Here is a 22500-nt window from a genome sequence, read left to right on the forward strand (position 1 = left end):
CCAGGTCTCTATTACAGCTCTCTCTAGCTGACAGCCCAAGTCAGAAGTTCACATCTCGCTCAATACAGTCCTGTCCATACACTCCAGGAGTGCTCATTAAACACACACACACACACACACACACACACACACACACACACACACACACACACAACAAGAGACTCTGTACCACCGCCATGACATCCGTCACTCAGGACTGCCTCTACCAGTACTCATCATTCAGTCCTTCATCCAGGAATAGAAACACAGGAAAGAACATCTCTTCTATTATAGTCCCAGCTTCTTCTTCTTTGAAGTCTCTTTTAGTGCAGATCACAGATATTGCTGTATATAAATGACATGGTCATACAGAAAGAGTTATTACACTTCACTACGTCGCTAACTCTCATTACTGTATCTGTAATAGAATCACATTGTAGTTAGAGACGACTGGACATCTAACTAGAGGTGAATAATCACACAAATACAATTGTACAAATACTGTATTAGGGTTGAGATCATTTTTTTCTTCCTTTTTTGGAAGGCTCAGGATCTTCAGTGTTTATACAGATAAGCACCTAATGCCCATAAAAACCTTTGACAGAGCCGGGATACCTACTTCCTAATCTTTATATGACTCATGACTCAGTATTCATAAACCATCTCAGAGCAGGAATGCCCCTCATCTTCTTCATTGTGATCTAAAAGGCACATGTTCCCAGATCAGCACTCGTACTCTGAGAGGCTTTGTGAATATGGGCCCTGGTTTGTGCTCAGGTAATGTTTGTTTATATCAACTGGGCATGGTATTTGCCTCACTCAACCCTGTGCCCCTTGCCAGCATAATCCACTATGACCCTGCCCTGGCAGCACAATTACAAAATATACTATTTCTAAAATTAAACGAGATTTGTAGAAATCTGGACGGAAGGCAGCTCAATCCCCATGAAAAGCTTTTGAAATTCAGATGCCATGTTGTATAACAAAGTGATGTCCGCATGCAGCAGCCGTAGTAGTGTTGTAGCATCACTAGTAGTGTAGTATAAGTAGTAATGCAGCATCAGTAGTAGTGTAGCATCAGCAGTGTTGTAGCATCAGTAGTAGTGTAGCATCAGTAGTAGTGTAGTATCAGTAGTAATACAGCCGCAGTAGTGTTGTAGCATCACTAGTAGTGTAGTATAAGTAGTAATGCAGCATCAGTAGTAGTGTAGCATCAGCAGTGTTGTAGCATCAGTAGTAGTGTAGTATCAGTAGTAGTGTAGTATAAGTAGTAATACAGCCGTAGTAGTGTTGTAGCATCAGTAGTAGTGTAGTATAAGTAGTAATGCAGCATCAGTAGTAGTGTAGTATAAGTAGTAATGCAGCATCTGTAGTAGTGTAGCATCAGTAGTGTTGTAGCATCAGTAGTAGTGTTGTATCAGTAGTAGTGTAGCATCAGTAGTAGTGTAGTATCAGTAGTGTTGTAGCATCAGTAGTAGTGTAGTATCAGTAGTAGTGTAGTATCAGTAGTAGTGTAGTATAAGTAGTAGTGTAGTATCAGTAGTAGTGTAGTATAAGTAGTAGTGTAGTATCAGTAGTAGTGTAGTATCAGTAGTAGTGTAGTATCAGTAGTGTTGTAGCATCAGTAGTAGTGTAGTATCAGTAGTAGTGTAGTATCAGTAGTAGTCTAGTATCAGTAGTGTTGTAGCATCAGTAGTAGTGTAGTATAAGTAGTAGTGTAGTATCAGTAGTAATACAGCCGCAGTAGTGTTGTAGCATCAGTAGTAGTGTAGTATAAGTAGTAATGCAGCATCAGTATTAGTGTAGCATCAGTAGTAGTGTAGCATCCGTAGTAGTGTCGTATAAGTAGTAATGCAGCATCAGTAGTAGTGCAGCATCAGTAGTAGTGTAGCATCAGTAGTAGTGTAGCATCAGTAGTGTTGTAGCATCAGTAGTAGTGTAGTATAAGGAGTAATGCAGCATCAGTAGTAGTGCAGCATCAGTAGTAGTGTAGTATCAGTAGTAGTGTAGCATCAGTAGTGTTGTAGCATCAGTAATAGTGTAGCATCATTAGTACTGTAGTATAAGTAGTAATACAGCCGCAGTAGTGTTGTAGCATCAGTAGTAGTGTAGTATAAGTAGTGTTGTAGCATCAGTAGTAGTGTAGTATAAGTAGTAATGCAGCATCAGTAGTAGTGTAGCATCAGTAGTAGTGTAGTATAAGTAGTAATACAGCCGCAGTAGTGTTGTAGCATCAGTAGTAGTGTAGTATAAGTAGTAATACAGCCGCAGTAGTGTTGTAGCATCAGTAGTAGTGTAGCATCAGTAGTAGTGTAGTATAAGTAGTAATACAGCAGCAGTAGTGTTGTAGCATCAGTAGTAGTGTAGTATAAGGAGTAATGCAGCATCAGTAGTAGTGTAGTATCAGTAGTAGTGTAGCATCAGTAGTGTTGTAGCATCAGTAATAGTGTAGCATCATTAGTACTGTAGTATAAGTAGTAATACAGCCGCAGTAGTGTTGTAGCATCAGTAGTAGTGTAGTATAAGTAGTGTTGTAGCATCAGTAGTAGTGTAGTATAAGTAGTAATGCAGCATCAGTAGTAGTGTAGCATCAGTAGTAGTGTAGTATAAGTAGTAATACAGCCGCAGTAGTGTTGTAGCATCAGTAGTAGTGTAGTATAAGTAGTAATACAGCCGCAGTAGTGTTGTAGCATCAGTAGTAGTGTAGTATAAGTAGTGTTGTAGCATCAGTAGTAGTGTAGTATAAGTAGTAATGCAGCATCAGTAGTGTTGTAGCATCAGTAGTAGTGCAGTATAAGTAGTAATACAGCATCAGTAGTAGTGTAGTATAAGTAGTAGTGTAGCATCAGTAGTGTTGTAGCATCAGTAGTGTTGTAGCATCAGTAGTAGTGTTGTATCAGTAGTAGTGTAGTATAAGTAGTAATGCAGCATCAGTAGTGTTGTAGCATCAGTAGTGTTGTAGCATCAGTAGTAGTGTAGCATCAGTAGTAGTGCAGTATAAGTAGTAATACAGCATCAGTAGTAGTGTAGTATAAGTAGTAGTGTAGCATCAGTAGTGTTGTAGCATCAGTAGTGTTGTAGCATCAGTAGTAGTGTAGTATAAGTAGTAATGCAGAATCAGTAGTAGTGTAGTATAAGTAGTAATGCAGCATCAGTAGTAGTGTAGCATCAGTAGTGTTGTAGCATCAGTAGTAGTGTAGTATAAGTAGTAATGCAGCATCAGTAGTAGTGTAGTATCATTAGTAGTGTAGTATAAGTAGTAATGCAGCATCAGTAGTAGTGTAGTATCAGTAGTAGTGTAGCATCAGTAGTAGTGTAGTATAAGTAGTAGTGTAGTATAAGTAGTAATGCAGCATCAGTAGTAGTGTAGTATCAGTAGTAGTGTAGTATAAGTAGTAATGCAGCATCAGTAGTAGTGTAGTATCAGTAGTAGTGTAGCATCAGTAGTGTTGTAGCATCAGTAGTGTTGTAGCATCAGTAGTAGTGTAGTATCAGTAGTAGTGTAGTATCAGTAGTAGTGTAGTATCATTAGTAGTGTAGTATCAGTATTAGTGTAGTATCAGTAGTAGTGTAGTATCAGTAGTAGTGTAGTATCATTAGTAGTGTAGTATAAGTAGTAATGCAGCATCAGTAGTAGTGTAGTATCAGTAGTAGTGTAGTATCAGTAGTAGTGTAGTATCATTAGTAGTGTAGTATCAGTATTAGTGTAGTATCAGTAGTAGTGTAGTATCAGTAGTAGTTTAGTATCAGTAGTAGTGCAGCATCAGTAGTAGTGTAGCATCAGTAGTAGTGTAGTACCAGTAGTAGTGTAGCATCAGTAGTAGTGTAGTATCAGTAGTAGTGTAGTATCAGTAGTAGTGTAGTATCAGTATTAGTGTAGCATCAGTAGTAGTGTAGTATCAGTATTAGTGTAGCATCAGTAGTAGTGTAGTATCAGTAGTAGTGAAGTATCAGTAGTAGTGTAGTATCAGTAGTAGTGTAGCATCAGTAGTAGTGTAGTATCAGTAGTAGTGTAGTATCAGTAGTAGTGTAGCATCAGTGCATGTCTGGTAATCTGATGAGCTGGGTTGATTCCCACTGTTCAACAGTAGAGTAGAGAGAGAATCACACACACTGTACCCGGGCTCCCGAGTGGCGCAGCGGTCTAAGGCACTGCATTTCAGTGCAAGAAGCATCACTGTAGTCCCTGGTTTGAATCCAGACTGCATCACATCCAGCTGTGATTGGGTGGCGCACAATTGGCCCAGGATCGGCCGGGGTAGGCTGTAATTGTAAATAAGAATTTGTTCTTATCTGAATTTGCCTAGTTAAATAAATAAAATAGTTTTATGTCTGTTATGCTGCTTCTGCTTTCCATTGATTCCCAGGGCTTTGGAGTCTGTTTTTAAACAGTTTATTTGACCTCATATGATAATAAAGGATGACATGGATGAGCTCTACTCAATCAAAACAGGTGTCTGGAAGTAACAAACTATTCTCATTTTGAACGGTGAGAATGTATGTTTAGAGTCATTCAGCACATTCACTCAATTTACTTCCACTCCATACAAAGCATTATTTACCCCAGAGGAACAATATCTCTGGGCCAAGCAGTGGTTCTCTCACAGCTCTGGGTGAATATAATGTAGACTTTAGCTCTTCTCTCAAACTGAAGCATGTCAGCTCCTACTAAATGTATCTTCTTATCAACACAAACACACTGACATCACTGTGTTTCTCAGCTCAGTGGCTCCACGAACTGTGTGTGTCACTGGCTGGGTCCTTGGATGCCCCTGTGTGTGGTCTGTGTGTGTGTGTGTGTGTGTGTGTGTGTGTGTGTGTGTGTGTGTGTGTGTGTGTGTGTGTGTGTGTGGTGTGTGTGTGTTTTCTGACAGGGGCTTAGACAGCAGAAATGGACGTGTCTGCATCCATGTGTCTGTGATGGTTAAACTCCAGAGCTAACTGGAGATCCCTATTGGCCCTAGGTTATTGTTTTGGTCTTGGAAGGAGAGAGAGGAGCAGGGGAAATAAGGATGAGAGGTGGAGGGGAGGGGAGAAGAGGAGAGTAGGGTGAAGGGGGGTGAGAAGAGCTGGGTACAGGAGGACAGAGATAGAGGGAGGAGGAAATGAGAGAGATGGATAATCAAAAGAGAGTGAGGGACAGTACAAGAGGGATGGAGAGGGAGGGGAAGAGGGAGATGGAAAGAGGGAGAGAGGAAAGAGGGAGAGGGGAAGGAGGGAGAGGGGAAGGACGGAGAGGGGAAGGACAGAGAGGGGAAGGACGGAGAGGGGAGAGGGGAAGGAGGGTTGAGGGGAAGGAGGGAGAGGGGAAATAGGGAGAGGGAAAGAGGGAGGGGGAAGGAGGGAAAGAGGGAGAGGGGAAGGAGGGAGAGGGGAAGGACGGAGAGGGGAAGGACGGAGAGGGGAGAGGGGAAGGAGGGTTGAGGGGAAGGAGGGAGAGGGGAAGGAAGGAGGGAGAGGGGAAAGATGAAGAGGGGAGAGCGGAAAAAAGTAGAAGGGAAAGAGGGAGGGAAGGAGGGAGAAAGGAAAGAGGTAGAGGGAGAGGTGAAGGAGGGAGAGGGGAAAGAGAGAGAGGGGAAAGAGGGAGAGAGGAAGGAGGAAGAGGGGAAGGAGGGAGATGGGAAAGAGGGAGAGGAGAAAGAGGGATAGGGGAAAGAGGGAGAGGGGAAAGAGGGAGAGGGGAAAGAGGTAGAGGGAGAGGTGAAGGAGGGAGAGGGGAACGAGAGAGAGGGGAAAGAGGGAGAGAGGAAGGAGGAAGAGGGGAAGGAGGGAGATGGGAAAGAGGGAGAGGAGAAAGAGGGATAGGGGAAAGAGGGAGAGGGGAAAGAGGAGAGGGGAAAGAGGGAGATGAGAAAGAGGGATAGGGGAAAGAGGGAGAGGGGAAAGAGGGAGAGGGGAAAGAGGGAGAGGGGAAGGAGGGAGAGGAGAAAGAGGGAGAGGGGAATGCTGGATTATTCAAGGAGAGAGGGGAGCAGGTTTACTTAGGAGGAAGTGGGGAAGGATATATAGATGAGAGGGGGATGAAAAGTGAGGACTGCAGGCAGGGATGTTTAGGAAAATAGGAGTGAGGGATTGTACATGATAGCGGGGTATTGAAGGAGAGAGCTGTGACGAGGGAGAGGAAAATACAGTTTTAGAGAAGTAGAGGAAGACGTTATTGCAGGACAGAGGAGAAAAGGAGGGGGAGATGAGAGGAGAGATGAGGACAGGTGAAAGTGAGGAGAGGGCAGTGTTATGGAAAGAGGTAGAGTGAGAGAGAGAGAGAGAGAGAGAGAGAGAGAGAGAGAGAGAGAGAGAGAGGGAAAGAGAGAGAGAGAGAAGCAAAGAGAGAAAGGGAAAGAGAGAGAGAAAGAGTGAGAGAGGGAAAAAGAGAGAAAGTGGGAGGGACAAAAAGAGCGTGGAGAGGCGTATTGTATTGGAGAGAGCCTTGGAGATGTGTTTGTGTTTTCTTGGCTGGACAGATTTAATCAACTTCACATGGCGCTGCACCAGAATGGCCTCCACATGTCTGTGGAAGCCACAGGGAACATACACAATCTGATGCCACTGTTCAGTCCTCAGCTTGGCAGACCTTCTGGCTCAAATACATTGCTTCTCTCTTTTTGTTTTCTTTCTCTCTCTCTCTCTGTCATTCTTTCGCTCATTTTTAGTGACATTCTCTCATCCACTCTATCTTCCATTTCTCTCAGTCTCTTTCTGTCTTTTTTTCTCTTAATCTCTCTCTCTGTCTTGTGTTGTCACGCCCTGGCCATAGAGAGCCGGGTATGGTTCTCAATCAGGGACAGCTGTCTATCGTTGTCTCTGATTGGGAATCATACTTATGCAGCCTGTTTTGCCACCTTAGTTGTGGGTAGTTGTCTGTGTTAGTGGCCTGTATAGCCCTAGTCAGCGTCACGTTCGTGTTTGTTGTTTTGTTGGCGACATTCTTAATAAAAGAAAATGTACGCTCATCACGCTGCACCTTGGTCCGGGCATTTCCCTGACGACGTTCGTGACAGAACTACCCACCACAAACGGACCAAGCAGCGTGGTAAGGAGGACTGGACATGGGAGGACATCCTGAACGGGAAAGGATCCTGGACGTGGGAGGACATCCTGAACGGGAAAGGATCCTGGACATGGGAGGAGATCCTGGCGGGAAAGGATTGCCTGCTGTGGGAGCAGGTGGAAGCAGCGAGGAAGGCGGAGGCAGCAAGTAAAAGGGCCCAGGATTACACAGGGTCACGGCTGGCACGAAAGACCGGGAGGCCACTCCAAAAAATGTTTTGGGGGTGCACACGAGGAGATTGGCTGAGTCAGGTTGGAGACCTGAGCCAACTCCTTGTGCTTACCGTAGGGAGCGTGGTACTGGTCAGGCACCGTGTCTCCAGTGCGCGTTCACAGCCCGGTGCGCTACATTCCAGCTCCCCGCATCGGCCGGCTAGAGTGGGCATCCAGCCAGGACGTGTGGTGCTGGCTCAGCGCATCTGGCCGCCAGTGCGTCTCTACGGGCCAGGATATCCTGCGTCGGCTCTGCGCACTGTGTCTCCGGTGCGTCTGCACAGCTCAGTGCGTCCTGTGCCAGCGCCCCACATTTGCCGGGCAAAGGTAACCATCTAGGCAACCATCCAGCCAGGACGGCCCAGTGTACCCGGTGCCTGCTCCAAGAACCAGGCCAGATGGCACGAAGCCTCCAGTGATGATCCATGGCACAAAGCCTCCAGTGATGATCCATGGCACGAAGCCTCCAGTGATGATCCATGGCACGAAGTCTCCAGTGATGATCCATGGCACGAAGCCTCCAGTGATGATTCATGGCACGAAGCCTCCAGTGATGATCCATGGCACGAAGCCTCCAGTGATGATCCATGGCACGAAGCCTCCAGTGATGATCCATGGCACGAAGCCTCCAGTGATGATCCATGGCACGAAGCCTCCAGTGATGATCCATGGCACGAAGCCTCCAGTGATGATCCATGGCACGAAGCCTCCAGTGATGATTCATGGCACAAAGCCTCCAGTGATGATCCATGGCATGAAGCCTCCAGTGATGATCCATGGCACGAAGCCTCCAGTGATGATCCATGGCACGAAGCCTCCAGTGATGATCCATGGCACGAAGCCTCCAGTGATGATCCATGGCACGAAGCCTCCAGTGATGGTCCATGGTCCGGAGCCTGCAGCGATTATTCTCTATTTTGGTTAGGCCAGGGTGTGACTAGGGTGGGCATTCTAGTTTCTTTGTTTCTATGTTTTCTGTTTCTATGTTTTGGCCGGGTATGGTTCTCAATCAGGGACAGCTGTCTATCGTTGTCTCTGATTGGGAATCATACTTAGGCAGCCTGTTTTGCCACCATAGTTGTGGGTAGTTGTCTGTGTTAGTGGCCTGTATAGCCCTAGTCAGCTTCTCGTTCATTTTTGTTGTTTCTTGTTTTGTGACATTCTTAATAAAATAAAATGTACGCTCACCACGCTGCACCTTGGTCCGGTCATTTCCCTGACGACGTTCGTGACATGTGTGTTTCTATTGTATCTTTCTCTCTCTCTGGAATTGAGTCAGTAACCCTCTCTTCTTTGAGAGAGTCTGGTGGCCTTGTCAACTGTATCGACATCCCTGTCACTGTTAACTCATACTTTGGGATTTTGGCAATGAAACCCTTTATCTAGTTTCCCAGAGTCAGATGAACTCGTGGATAACATTTTTATGTCTCTTTATGAAGGAAGTTAGAGGTAGTTTCTCGGGCCAATGCTAACTAGCGTTAGCACAATGACTGGAAGTCTATGGGTATGTATCCCTTTAAGGTTGTCAATACATCTCACTGATAAAGAGTTACAGGCCATGCAAGCAGGAACACACACACCCACCAACAAACACGCACACTTGACATGTGGTAGTAACTAGGTATTTAGGAAAAAGGAAATGACAGAATATATCAAATAAACTGTGAAACACTGAATCTCATCACTGGCCATGTGTCTCACAGTCCCTGATTGTGTTGAAATGGGGAGGGGAGAGGCGAGGAGGGTACTGCCCACCCAGACTGCGACCAGGTATCAGATGGGGCCTCTGCCAACATTCCTCGTTGTCACAGGCCCGAACCGAACCATGTGTTTCCCATGCCAATAAAGCCCCTTTAAATTAAATTGAATTGAGAGAGGGAGAGGGAGATGAGAGGGAGATGAAAGAGAGACAGAAATATAAACAGGGAAGAGGCACACACATTCTGCGGACTAGGGTGGTATTAGGGTGCCACTCAAATGTTGTGTGTAGCATGTGACTGACCATGACATGTAGAATGCAGCTCATCACTCAGACTCCTTGAATAGCATGACACTTGTGCCATGCCACTCAACTGTAGCTAGCATGCACTGTAAGTGTCATATAAATCATATATAGGTAGCATGTAGCATGTAGTCTGCGTCATGTCAGTCAAATGTATCGTAGCTAGCATGTAGCATGAAGTCTGCATCATGTCAGTCAAATGTATCGTAGCTAGCATGTAGCATGTAGTCTGTGTCATGATAGTCAAATGTATCGTAGCTAGCATGTAGCATGTAGTCTGTGACATGACAGTCAAATGTATCATAGCTAGCATGTAGCATGTAGTCTGTGTCATGACAGTCAAATGTATCGTAGCTAGCATGTAGCATGTAGTCTGTGACATAACAGTCAAATGTATCGTAGCTAGCATGTAGCATGTAGTCTGTGTCATGTCAGTCAAATGTATTGTAGCTAGTATGTAGCATGTAGTCTGTGTCATGTCACTCACTACTCACATGTAGCTAACATGTAGTGTAGTCTGTCATGTCACTTACAGATAACTAGCATGTTTCATTTAGTCATGTCTCTCCCTTGTAGCGTGTGACTCACCTGTGACGTGTAGCCTGTCTCCGCTGACGTCGATCTTGAGGAAGATGCGTCCTCTGCGCTCCGTGTGGTCTGTCCCACACAGGCTTGGCACGTTCATCACACACTGATTGTGTACGTTCATGTCGCAGGCTGGACAAACACACACAAACACATTGAGTTTATATCAGGTTTAGGACCTGGTCATAATATGGTAAAGTTCAGATAACTGGTCATGGTGAACACACACTCTGCAAGTTATCTGCTGTGCAATACCTAACAACACTGTTTATTTGCCATTTCTACAATAGACCAGCCAGGTATTGGACAGGGCCTCTCTCTCTCTCTCTCTCTCTCTCTCTCTCTCTCTCTCTCTCTCTCTCTCCCTCTCTCTCCCCCTCTCTCTCTCTTTCTCTCTCTTTTTCTCTCTCTCTCTCTCTCTCTGTCTCTCTCTCTCTCTCTCTCTTCCTCTTATTCCCTAAGCGTGTTAGAGGACAACACATTGAGTGTTTTTATTAGCGGCTAATGAAGCTAATGAAGACAAACAGGAGAGGGACCAGAGGGAGAGGAGGCTGCAGGCCTCCCTCCTACTTTCCTCACCCCCCTTCCCTATCCCCGATTTCTAAATCTTCATACACCCTCACCATACCTCTCTCCCCACATCTATCCAGCCCCACCATCATTCCTATCGTTCACCCTCGTCCCTTCTCTACACTCATCTATCTCCGCCCACTCTACCTCAACCTATTCATCCCAAATTCTTCTCTTTCTCTCCCTCACCCATTACTGTCCTTCTCCTTTTTCCCTCGCCACTATTTATCCCTTTCCTTCCTCTTTCCACCTCCACCTCCCCCTCTTCCTCCTCATCTCTTTTTATAGGTGGGAGGACAGGAGAGCCCCAGTGGCAGCCAGATCGGGAGGCTGGGATGTAATAACTAATTTGTTGGCATCAGGCCTCAGGCCTCCCCACATCAATTTATATCAATCTGTTATAATTCTGCCACCAGAGACACTAGAGATGGATGGATGGAGTGGGAGGGAAGGAGGAAGGAAAGGTGATAGATGGGAAAGCTAGAGAGGTAGGAAGGGAGAGTGATAGATGTGGACAGGGAGAGATGGAGAGAGAATGACGAGTGTGGGGAGGGAACAGGAGTGGGTTGAGAGAGTATGGGAAAGATAGATAAGAGAGAGAAGAAAGAAAGAAAGAAGAGTTGAAGAGGGAGGTGGGACATTTGGAGAGATAGGGAGCGATATGGAGAGAGTAGAAAATGTGTGGGGAGGGGAGTGGGTTGAGAGGTAGTGAGGGGGTGAGGGGGTGGGAGTGGGTTGAGAGGTAGTGAGGGGATGGGAGTAGGTTGAGAGGTAGTGAGGGGATGGGAGTGGGTTGAGAGGTAGTGAGGGGATGGGAGTGGGTTGACAGGTAGTGAGGGGATGGGAGTGGGTTGAGAGGTAGTGAGGGGATGGGAGTAGGTTGAGAGGTAGTGAGGGGATGGGAGTAGGTTGAGAGGTAGTGAGGGGATGGGAGTGGGTTGAGAGGTAGGGAGGGGATGGGAGTGAGAGTGGGTTGACAGGTAGTGAGGGGATGGGAGTGGGTTGAGAGGTAGTGAGGGGATGGGAGTAGGTTGAGAGGTAGTGAGGGGATGGGAGTAGGTTGAGAGGTAGTGAGGGGATGGGAGTGGGTTGAGAGGTAGGGAGGGGATGGGAGTGAGAGTGGGTTGACAGGTAGTGAGGGGATGGGAGTGGGTTGAGAGGTAGTGAGGGGATGGGAGTGGGTTGAGAGGTAGGGAGGGGATGGGAGTGGGTTGAGAGGGAGTGAGGGGATGGGAGTGGGTTGAGAGGTAGTGAGGGGATGGGAGTGGGTTGAGAGGTAGTGAGGGGATGGGAGTGGGTTGACAGGTAGTGAGGGGATGGGAGTGGGTTGAGAGGTAGTGAGGGGATGGGAGTGGGTTGAGAGGTAGTGAGGGGATGGGAGTGGGTTGAGAGGTAGTGAGGGGATGGGAGTGGGTTGACAGGTAGTGAGGGGATGGGAGTTGGTTGAGAGGTAGTGAGGGGATGGGAGTAGGTTGAGAGGTAGTGAGGGGATGGGAGTGGGTTGAGAGGTAGGGAGGGGATGGGAGTGAGAGTGGGTTGACAGGTAGTGAGGGGATGGGAGTGGGTTGAGAGGTAGTGAGGGGATGGGAGTGGGTTGAGAGGTAGGGAGGGGATGGGAGTGGGTTGAGAGGTAGTGAGGGGATGGGAGTGGGTTGAGAGGTAGTGAGGGGATGGGAGTGGGTTGAGAGGGAGTGAGGGGATGGGAGTGGGTTGAGAGGTAGTGAGGGGATGGGAGTGGGATGAGAGGTAGGGAGGGGATGGGAGTGGGTTGAGAAGTAGGGAGGGGATGGGAGTGGGTTGAGAGGTAGTGAGGGGATGGGAGTGGGAGTGGGTTGAGAGGTAGTGAGGGGGTGAGGGGGTGGAGTGGGTTGAGAGGTAGTGAGGGGGTGGGAGTGAGTTGAGAGGTAGTGTGGGGGTGAGGGGATGGGAGTGGGTTGAGAGGTAGTGATGGGGTGGGAGTGAGTTGAGAGGTAGTGAGGGGATGGGAGTGAGTTGAGAGGTAGTGTGGGGGTGGGAGTGAGTTGAGAGGTAGTGTGGGGGTGGGAGTGAGTTGAGAGTTAGTGAGGGGGTGGGAGTGGGTTGAGAGGTAGTGAGGGGGTGGGAGTGAGTTGAGAGGTAGTGAGGGGGTGAGGGGGTGGGAATGGGTTGAGAGGTAGTGAGGGGATGGGAGTGAGTTAAGAGGTAGTGAGGGGGTGAGGGGGTGGGAGTGGGTTGAGAGGTAGTGAGGGGGTGGGAGTGGGTTGAGAGGTAGTGAGGGGGTGAGGGGGTGGAGTGGGTTGAGAGGTAGTGAGGGGGTGGGAGTGAGTTGAGAGGTAGTGTGGGGGTGAGGGGATGGGAGTGGGTTGAGAGGTAGTGATGGGGTGGGAGTGAGTTGAGAGGTAGTGAGGGGATGGGAGTGAGTTGAGAGGTAGTGTGGGGGTGGGAGTGAGTTGAGAGGTAGTGTGGGGGTGGGAGTGAGTTGAGAGTTAGTGAGGGGGTGGGAGTGGGTTGAGAGGTAGTGAGGGGGTGGGAGTGAGTTGAGAGGTAGTGAGGGGGTGAGGGGGTGGGAATGGGTTGAGAGGTAGTGAGGGGATGGGAGTGAGTTAAGAGGTAGTGGGGGGGTGAGGGGGTGGGAGTGGGTTGAGAGGTAGTGAGGGGGTGGGAGTGGGTTGAGAGGTAGTGAGGGGGTGAGGGGGTGGAGTGGGTTGAGAGGTAGTGAGGGGGTGGGAGTGAGTTGAGAGGTAGTGTGGGGGTGAGGGGATGGGAGTGGGTTGAGAGGTAGTGAGGGGGTGGGAGTGAGTTGAGAGGTAGTGTGGGGGTGGGAGTGGGATGAGAGGTAGTAAGCGGGTGGGAGTGAGTTGAGAGGTAGTGAGGGGGTGGGAGTGGGATGAGAGGTAGTAAGCGGGTGGGAGTGAGTTGAGAGGTAGTGAGGGGGTGAGGGGGTGGGAGTGGGTTGAGAGGTAGTGAGGGGATGGGAGTGAGTTGAGAGGTAGTGAGTGGGTGGGAGTGGGTTGAGAGGTAGTGAGGGGGTGGGAGTGAGTTGAGAGGTAGTGTGGGGGTGAGGGGATGGGAGTGGGTTGAGAGGTAGTGAGGGGGTGGGAGTGAGTTGAGAGGTAGTGAGGGGGTGGGAGTGGGATGAGAGGTAGTAAGCGGGTGGGAGTGAGTTGAGAGGTAGTGAGGGGGTGAGGGGGTGGGAGTGGGTTGAGAGGTAGTGAGGGATGGGAGTGAGTTGAGAGGTAGTGAGTGGGTGGGAGTGGGTTGAGAGGTAGTGAGGGGGTGAGGGGGTGGGAGTGGGTTGAGAGGTAGTGAGGGGGTGGGAGTGAGTTGAGAGGTAGTGAGGGGGTGAGGGAGTGGGTTGAGAGATAGTGAGGGGGTGGGAGTGAGTTGAGAGGTAGTGAGGGGGTGAGGGGGTGGGAGTGGGTTGAGAGGTAGTGAGGGGGTGAGGGGGTGGGAGTGGGTTGAGAGGTAGTGAGGGGATGGGAGTGAGTTGAGAGGTAGTGAGGGGGTGGGAGTGGGTTGAGAGGTAGTGAGGGGGTGAGGGGGTGGGAGTGAGTTGAGAGGTAGTGAGGGGGTGGGAGTGAGTTGAGAGGTAGTGAGGGGGTGAGGGAGTGGGTTGAGAGGTAGTGAGGGGATGGGAGTGGGTTGAGAGGTAGTGAGGGGATGGGAGTGGGTTGAGAGGTAGTGAGGGGATGGGAGTGGGTTGAGAGGTAGTGAGGGGATGGGAGTGGGTTGACAGGTAGTGAGGGGATGGGAGTTGGTTGAGAGGTAGTGAGGGGATGGGAGTAGGTTGAGAGGTAGTGAGGGGATGGGAGTGGGTTGAGAGGTAGGGAGGGGATGGGAGTGAGAGTGGGTTGACAGGTAGTGAGGGGATGGGAGTGGGTTGAGAGGTAGTGAGGGGATGGGAGTGGGTTGAGAGGTAGGGAGGGGATGGGAGTGGGTTGAGAGGTAATGAGGGGATGGGAGTGGGTTGAGAGGTAGTGAGGGGATGGGAGTGGGTTGAGAGGGAGTGAGGGGATGGGAGTGGGTTGAGAGGTAGTGAGGGGATGGGAGTGGGATGAGAGGTAGTGAGGGGATGGGAGTGGGTTGAGAGGTAGTGAGGGGGTGAGGGGGTGGAGTGGGTTGAGAGGTAGTGAGGGGGTGGGAGTGAGTTGAGAGGTAGTGTGGGGGTGAGGGGATGGGAGTGGGTTGAGAGGTAGTGATGGGGTGGGAGTGAGTTGAGAGGTAGTGAGGGGATGGGAGTGAGTTGAGAGGTAGTGTGGGGGTGGGAGTGAGTTGAGAGGTAGTGTGGGGGTGGGAGTGAGTTGAGAGGTAGTGAGGGGGTGGGAGTGGGTTGAGAGGTAGTGAGGGGGTGGGAGTGAGTTGAGAGGTAGTGAGGGGGTGAGGGGGTGGGAGTGGGTTGAGAGGTAGTGAGGGGATGGGAGTGAGTTAAGAGGTAGTGAGGGGGTGAGGGGGTGGGAGTGGGTTGAGAGGTAGTGAGGGGGTGGGAGTGGGTTGAGAGGTAGTGAGGGGGTGAGGGGGTGGAGTGGGTTGAGAGGTAGTGAGGGGGTGGGAGTGAGTTGAGAGGTAGTGTGGGGGTGAGGGGATGGGAGTGGGTTGAGAGGTAGTGAGGGGGTGGGAGTGAGTTGAGAGGTAGTGTGGGGGTGGGAGTGAGTTGAGAGGTAGTGAGGGGGTGGGAGTGGGATGAGAGGTAGTAAGGGGGTGGGAGTGAGTTGAGAGGTAGTGAGGGGGTGAGGGGGTGGGAGTGGGTTGAGAGGTAGTGAGGGGATGGGAGTGAGTTGAGAGGTAGTGAGTGGGTGGGAGTGGGTTGAGAGGTAGTGAGGGGGTGAGGGGGTGGGAGTGGGTTGAGAGGTAGTGAGGGGGTGGGAGTGAGTTGAGAGGTAGTGAGGGGGTGAGGGAGTGGGTTGAGAGATAGTGAGGGGGTGGGAGTGAGTTGAGAGGTAGTGAGGGGGTGAGGGGGTGGGAGTGGGTTGAGAGGGGGTGAGGGGGTGGGAGTGGGTTGAGAGGTAGTGAGGGGATGGGAGTGAGTTGAGAGGTAGTGAGGGGGTGGGAGTGGGTTGAGAGGTAGTGAGGGGGTGAGGGGGTGGGAGTGAGTTGAGAGGTAGTGAGGGGGTGGGAGTGAGTTGAGAGGTAGTGAGGGGGTGAGGGAGTGGGTTGAGAGGTAGTGAGGGGGTGGGAGTGAGTTGAGAGGTAGTGAGGGGGTGAGGGGGTGGAAGTGGGTTGAGAGGTAGTGAGGGGGTGGGAGTGGGTTGAGAGGTAGTGAGGGGGTGAGGGGGTGGGAGTGAGTTGAGAGGTAGTGAGGGGGTGGGAGTGAGTTGAGAGGTAGTGAGGGGGTGGGAGTGGGATGAGAGGTAGTAAGGGGGTGGGAGTGAGTTGAGAGGTAGTGAGGGGGTGAGGGGGTGGGAGTGGGTTGAGAGGTAGTGAGGGGATGGGAGTGAGTTGAGAGGTAGTGAGTGGGTGGGAGTGGGTTGAGAGGTAGTGAGGGGGTGAGGGGGTGGGAGTGGGTTGAGAGGTAGTGAGGGGGTGGGAGTGAGTTGAGAGGTAGTGAGGGGGTGAGGGAGTGGGTTGAGAGATAGTGAGGGGGAAGGGGTGAGTTGAGAGGTAGTGAGGGGGTGAGGGGGTGGGAGTGGGTTGAGAGGGGGTGAGGGGGTGGGAGTGGGTTGAGAGGTAGTGAGGGGATGGGAGTGAGTTGAGAGGTAGTGAGGGGGTGGGAGTGGGTTGAGAGGTAGTGAGGGGGTGAGGGGGTGGGAGTGAGTTGAGAGGTAGTGAGGGGGTGGGAGTGAGTTGAGAGGTAGTGAGGGGGTGAGGGAGTGGGTTGAGAGGTAGTGAGGGGGTGGGAGTGAGTTGAGAGGTAGTGAGGGGGTGAGGGGGTGGGAGTGGGTTGAGAGGTAGTGAGGGGGTGAGTGGGTGGGAGTGAGTTGAGAGGTAGTGAGGGGGTGAGTGGGTGGGAGTGGGTTGAGAGGTAGTGGGAGTGAGTTGAGAGGTAGTGAGGGGATGGGAGTGGGTTGAGAGGTAGGGAGGGGATGGGAGTGGGTTGAGAGGTAGTGAGGGGATGGGAGTGGGTTGAGAGTTAGGGAGGGGATGGGAGTGGGTTGAGAGGTAGTGAGGGGTTGAGAGGTTGTGAGGGGATGGGAGTGGGTTGAGAGGTATGGAGGGGGTGGGAGTGGGTTGAGAGGTTGTGAGGGGGTGAGGGGGTGGGAGTGGGTTGAGAGGTAGTGAGGGGGTGGGAGAGAGTTGAGAAGTAGTGTGGGGGTGAGGGGATGGCAGTGGGTTGAGAGGTAGTGAGGGGGTGGGAGTGAGTTGAGAGGTAGTGAGGGGGTGGGAGTGGGTTGAGAGGTAGTGAGGGGATGGGAGTGGGATGAGAGGTCGTGAGGGGATGGGAGTGGGTTGAGAGGTAGTGAGGGGATGGGAGTGGGTTGAGAGGTAGGGAGGGGGTGGGAGTGGGTTGAGAGGTTGTGAGGGGGTGAGGGGGTGGGAGTGGGTTGAGAGGTAGTGAGGGGGTGGGAGTGAGTTGAGAAGTAGTGTGGGGGTGAGGGGATGGCAGTGGGTTGAGAGGTAGTGAGGGGGTGGGAGTGAGTTGAGAGGTAGTGAGGGGATGGGAGTGAGTTGAGAGGTAGTGAGGGGGTGGGAGTGAGAGGTAGTGAGGGGGTGGGAGTGAGAGGTAGTGTGGGGGTGGGAGTGAGTTGAGAGGTAGTGTGGGGGTGGGAGTGAGTTGAGAGGTAGTGTGGGGGTGGGAGTGAGTTGAGAGGTAGTGAGGGGGTGGGAGTGGGTTGAGAGGTAGTGAGGGGGTGGGAGTGAGTTGAGAGGTAGTGAGGGGGTGAGGGGGTGGGAATGGGTTGAGAGGTAGTGAGGGGATGGGAGTGAGTTAAGAGGTAGTGAGGGGGTGAGGGGGTGGGAGTGGGTTGAGAGGTAGTGAGGGGGTGAGGGGGTGGAGTGGGTTGAGAGGTAGTGAGGGGGTGGGAGTGAGTTGAGAGGTAGTGTGGGGGTGAGGGGATGGGAGTGGGTTGAGAGGTAGTGAGGGGGTGGGAGTGAGTTGAGAGGTAGTGTGGGGGTGGGAGTGAGTTGAGAGGTAGTGAGGGGGTGGGAGTGGGATGAGAGGTAGTAAGCGGGTGGGAGTGAGTTGAGAGGTAGTGAGGGGGTGAGGGGGTGGGAGTGGGTTGAGAGGTAGTGAGGGGGTGGGAGTGAGTTGAGAGGTAGTGAGGGGGTGAGGGAGTGGGTTGAGAGATAGTGAGGGGGTGGGAGTGAGTTGAGAGGTAGTGAGGGGGTGAGGGGGTGGGAGTGGGTTGAGAGGTAGTGAGGGGGTGAGGGGGTGGGAGTGGGTTGAGAGGTAGTGAGGGGATGGGAGTGAGTTGAGAGGTAGTGAGGGGGTGGGAGTGGGTTGAGAGGTAGTGAGGGGGTGAGGGAGTGGGTTGAGAGGTAGTGAGGGGATGGGAGTGGGTTGAGAGGTAGTGAGGGGATGGGAGTGGGTTGAGAGGTAGTGAGGGGATGGGAGTGGGTTGAGAGGTAGTGAGGGGATGGGAGTGGGTTGACAGGTAGTGAGGGGATGGGAGTTGGTTGAGAGGTAGTGAGGGGATGGGAGTAGGTTGAGAGGTAGTGAGGGGATGGGAGTGGGTTGAGAGGTAGGGAGGGGATGGGAGTGAGAGTGGGTTGACAGGTAGTGAGGGGATGGGAGTGGGTTGAGAGGTAGTGAGGGGATGGGAGTGGGTTGAGAGGTAGGGAGGGGATGGGAGTGGGTTGAGAGGTAGTGAGGGGATGGGAGTGGGTTGAGAGGTAGTGAGGGGATGGGAGTGGGTTGAGAGGGAGTGAGGGGATGGGAGTGGGTTGAGAGGTAGTGAGGGGATGGGAGTGGGATGAGAGGTAGGGAGGGGATGGGAGTGGGTTGAGAAGTAGGGAGGGGATGGGAGTGGGTTGAGAGGTAGTGAGGGGATGGGAGTGGGTTGAGAGGTAGTGAGGGGGTGAGGGGGTGGAGTGGGTTGAGAGGTAGTGAGGGGGTGGGAGTGAGTTGAGAGGTAGTGTGGGGGTGAGGGGATGGGAGTGGGTTGAGAGGTAGTGATGGGGTGGGAGTGAGTTGAGAGGTAGTGAGGGGATGGGAGTAGGTTGAGAGGTAGTGAGGGGATGGGAGTGGGTTGAGAGGTAGGGAGGGGATGGGAGTGAGAGTGGGTTGACAGGTAGTGAGGGGATGGGAGTGGGTTGAGAGGTAGTGAGGGGATGGGAGTGGGTTGAGAGGTAGGGAGGGGATGGGAGTGGGTTGAGAGGTAGTGAGGGGATGGGAGTAGGTTGAGAGGTAGTGAGGGGATGGGAGTGGGTTGAGAGGTAGGGAGGGGATGGGAGTGAGAGTGGGTTGACAGGTAGTGAGGGGATGGGAGTGGGTTGAGAGGTAGTGAGGGGATGGGAGTGGGTTGAGAGGTAGGGAGGGGATGGGAGTGGGTTGAGAGGTAGTGAGGGGATGGGAGTGGGTTGAGAGGTAGTGAGGGGATGGGAGTGGGTTGAGAGGGAGTGAGGGGATGGGAGTGGGTTGAGAGGTAGTGAGGGGATGGGAGTGGGATGAGAGGTAGGGAGGGGATGGGAGTGGGTTGAGAAGTAGGGAGGGGATGGGAGTGGGTTGAGAGGTAGTGAGGGGATGGGAGTGGGTTGAGAGGTAGTGAGGGGGTGAGGGGGTGGAGTGGGTTGAGAGGTAGTGAGGGGGTGGGAGTGAGTTGAGAGGTAGTGTGGGGGTGAGGGGATGGGAGTGGGTTGAGAGGTAGTGAGGGGGTGGGAGTGGGTTGAGAGGTAGTGAGGGGGTGGGAGTGAGTTGAGAGGTAGTGAGGGGGTGAGGGGGTGGGAATGGGTTGAGAGGTAGTGAGGGGATGGGAGTGAGTTAAGAGGTAGTGAGGGGGTGAGGGGGTGGGAGTGGGTTGAGAGGTAGTGAGGGGGTGGGAGTGGGTTGAGAGGTAGTGAGGGGGTGAGGGGGTGGAGTGGGTTGAGAGGTAGTGAGGGGGTGGGAGTGAGTTGAGAGGTAGTGTGGGGGTGAGGGGATGGGAGTGGGTTGAGAGGTAGTGAGGGGGTGGGAGTGAGTTGAGAGGTAGTGTGGGGGTGGGAGTGAGTTGAGAGGTAGTGAGGGGGTGGGAGTGGGATGAGAGGTAGTAAGCGGGTGGGAGTGAGTTGAGAGGTAGTGAGGGGGTGAGGGGGTGGGAGTGGGTTGAGAGGTAGTGAGGGGGTGGGAGTGAGTTGAGAGGTAGTGAGGGGGTGAGGGAGTGGGTTGAGAGATAGTGAGGGGGTGGGAGTGAGTTGAGAGGTAGTGAGGGGGTGAGGGGGTGGGAGTGGGTTGAGAGGTAGTGAGGGGGTGAGGGGGTGGGAGTGGGTTGAGAGGTAGTGAGGGGATGGGAGTGAGTTGAGAGGTAGTGAGGGGGTGGGAGTGGGTTGAGAGGTAGTGAGGGGATGGGAGTGGGTTGACAGGTAGTGAGGGGATGGGAGTTGGTTGAGAGGTAGTGAGGGGATGGGAGTAGGTTGAGAGGTAGTGAGGGGATGGGAGTGGGTTGAGAGGTAGTGAGGGGGTGAGGGAGTGGGTTGAGAGGTAGTGAGGGGATGGGAGTGGGTTGAGAGGTAGGGAGTGGATGGGAGTGAGAGTGGGTTGACAGGTAGTGAGGGGATGGGAGTGGGTTGAGAGGTAGTGAGGGGATGGGAGTGGGTTGAGAGGTAGGGAGGGGATGGGAGTGGGTTGAGAGGTAGTGAGGGGATGGGAGTGGGTTGAGAGGTAGTGAGGGGATGGGAGTGGGTTGAGAGGGAGTGAGGGGATGGGAGTGGGTTGAGAGGTAGTGAGGGGATGGGAGTGGGTTGAGAGGTAGGGAGGGGATGGGAGTGGGTTGAGAGGTAGTGAGGGGATGGGAGTGGGTTGAGAGGTAGTGAGGGGATGGGAGTGGGTTGAGAGGGAGTGAGGGGATGGGAGTGGGTTGAGAGGTAGTGAGGGGATGGGAGTGGGATGAGAGGTAGGGAGGGGATGGGAGTGGGTTGAGAAGTAGGGAGGGGATGGGAGTGGGTTGAGAGGTAGTGAGGGGATGGGAGTGGGTTGAGAGGTAGTGAGGGGGTGAGGGGGTGGAGTGGGTTGAGAGGTAGTGAGGGGGTGGGAGTGAGTTGAGAGGTAGTGTGGGGGTGAGGGGATGGGAGTGGGTTGAGAGGTAGTGAGGGGGTGGGAGTGGGTTGAGAGGTAGTGAGGGGGTGGGAGTGAGTTGAGAGGTAGTGAGGGGGTGAGGGGGTGGGAATGGGTTGAGAGGTAGTGAGGGGATGGGAGTGAGTTAAGAGGTAGTGAGGGGGTGAGGGGGTGGGAGTGGGTTGAGAGGTAGTGAGGGGGTGGGAGTGGGTTGAGAGGTAGTGAGGGGGTGAGGGGGTGGAGTGGGTTGAGAGGTAGTGAGGGGGTGGGAGTGAGTTGAGAGGTAGTGTGGGGGTGAGGGGATGGGAGTGGGTTGAGAGGTAGTGAGGGGGTGGGAGTGAGTTGAGAGGTAGTGTGGGGGTGGGAGTGAGTTGAGAGGTAGTGAGGGGGTGGGAGTGGGATGAGAGGTAGTAAGCGGGTGGGAGTGAGTTGAGAGGTAGTGAGGGGGTGAGGGGGTGGGAGTGGGTTGAGAGGTAGTGAGGGGGTGGGAGTGAGTTGAGAGGTAGTGAGGGGGTGAGGGAGTGGGTTGAGAGATAGTGAGGGGGTGGGAGTGAGTTGAGAGGTAGTGAGGGGGTGAGGGGGTGGGAGTGGGTTGAGAGGTAGTGAGGGGGTGAGGGGGTGGGAGTGGGTTGAGAGGTAGTGAGGGGATGGGAGTGAGTTGAGAGGTAGTGAGGGGGTGGGAGTGGGTTGAGAGGTAGTGAGGGGATGGGAGTGGGTTGAGAGGTAGTGAGGGGATGGGAGTGGGTTGACAGGTAGTGAGGGGATGGGAGTTGGTTGAGAGGTAGTGAGGGGATGGGAGTAGGTTGAGAGGTAGTGAGGGGATGGGAGTGGGTTGAGAGGTAGTGAGGGGGTGAGGGAGTGGGTTGAGAGGTAGTGAGGGGATGGGAGTGGGTTGAGAGGTAGTGAGGGGATGGGAGTGGGTTGAGAGGTAGTGAGGGGATGGGAGTGGGTTGAGAGGTAGTGAGGGGATGGGAGTGGGTTGACAGGTAGTGAGGGGATGGGAGTTGGTTGAGAGGTAGTGAGGGGATGGGAGTAGGTTGAGAGGTAGTGAGGGGATGGGAGTGGGTTGAGAGGTAGGGAGTGGATGGGAGTGAGAGTGGGTTGACAGGTAGTGAGGGGATGGGAGTGGGTTGAGAGGTAGTGAGGGGATGGGAGTGGGTTGAGAGGTAGGGAGGGGATGGGAGTGGGTTGAGAGGTAGTGAGGGGATGGGAGTGGGTTGAGAGGTAGTGAGGGGATGGGAGTGGGTTGAGAGGGAGTGAGGGGATGGGAGTGGGTTGAGAGGTAGTGAGGGGATGGGAGTGGGATGAGAGGTAGGGAGGGGATGGGAGTGGGTTGAGAAGTAGGGAGGGGATGGGAGTGGGTTGAGAGGTAGTGAGGGGATGGGAGTGGGTTGAGAGGTAGTGAGGGGGTGAGGGGGTGGAGTGGGTTGAGAGGTAGTGAGGGGGTGGGAGTGAGTTGAGAGGTAGTGTGGGGGTGAGGGGATGGGAGTGGGTTGAGAGGTAGTGATGGGGTGGGAGTGAGTTGAGAGGTAGTGAGGGGATGGGAGTGAGTTGAGAGGTAGTGTGGGGGTGGGAGTGAGTTGAGAGGTAGTGTGGGGGTGGGAGTGAGTTGAGAGGTAGTGAGGGGGTGGGAGTAGGTTGAGAGGTAGTGAGGGGGTGGGAGTGAGTTGAGAGGTAGTGAGGGGGTGAGGGGGTGGGAGTGGGTTGAGAGGTAGTGAGGGGATGGGAGTGAGTTAAGAGGTAGTGAGGGGGTGAGGGGGTGGGAGTGGGTTGAGAGGTAGTGAGGGGGTGGGAGTGGGTTGAGAGGTAGTGTGGGGGTGAGGGGATGGGAGTGGGTTGAGAGGTAGTGAGGGGGTGGGAGTGAGTTGAGAGGTAGTGTGGGGGTGGGAGTGAGTTGAGAGGTAGTGAGGGGGTGGGAGTGAGTTGAGAGGTAGTGTGGGGGTGGGAGTGAGTTGAGAGGTAGTGAGGGGGTGGGAGTGGGATGAGAGGTAGTAAGGGGGTG

General features: G+C 52.7%; 1 protein-coding gene across 1 annotated transcript in view; it reads right to left on the bottom strand.

Moving 5' to 3' along the window:
- The window catches only part of si:ch73-374l24.1 (protein kinase C alpha type), a 242953-nt gene that overhangs the window by 45827 nt on the left and 174626 nt on the right, over positions 1-22500 (bottom strand). Inside the window, exon 5 of the mRNA XM_036941514.1 lies at positions 9830-9958. Coding sequence (XP_036797409.1) covers positions 9830-9958 — 129 coding nt within the window. The remainder of the gene's footprint in view (positions 1-9829; positions 9959-22500) is intronic.

Source organism: Oncorhynchus mykiss, chromosome 13 (assembly GCF_013265735.2).
Source record: "Oncorhynchus mykiss isolate Arlee chromosome 13, USDA_OmykA_1.1, whole genome shotgun sequence".
Taxonomy (NCBI): Eukaryota; Metazoa; Chordata; class Actinopteri; order Salmoniformes; family Salmonidae; genus Oncorhynchus; species Oncorhynchus mykiss.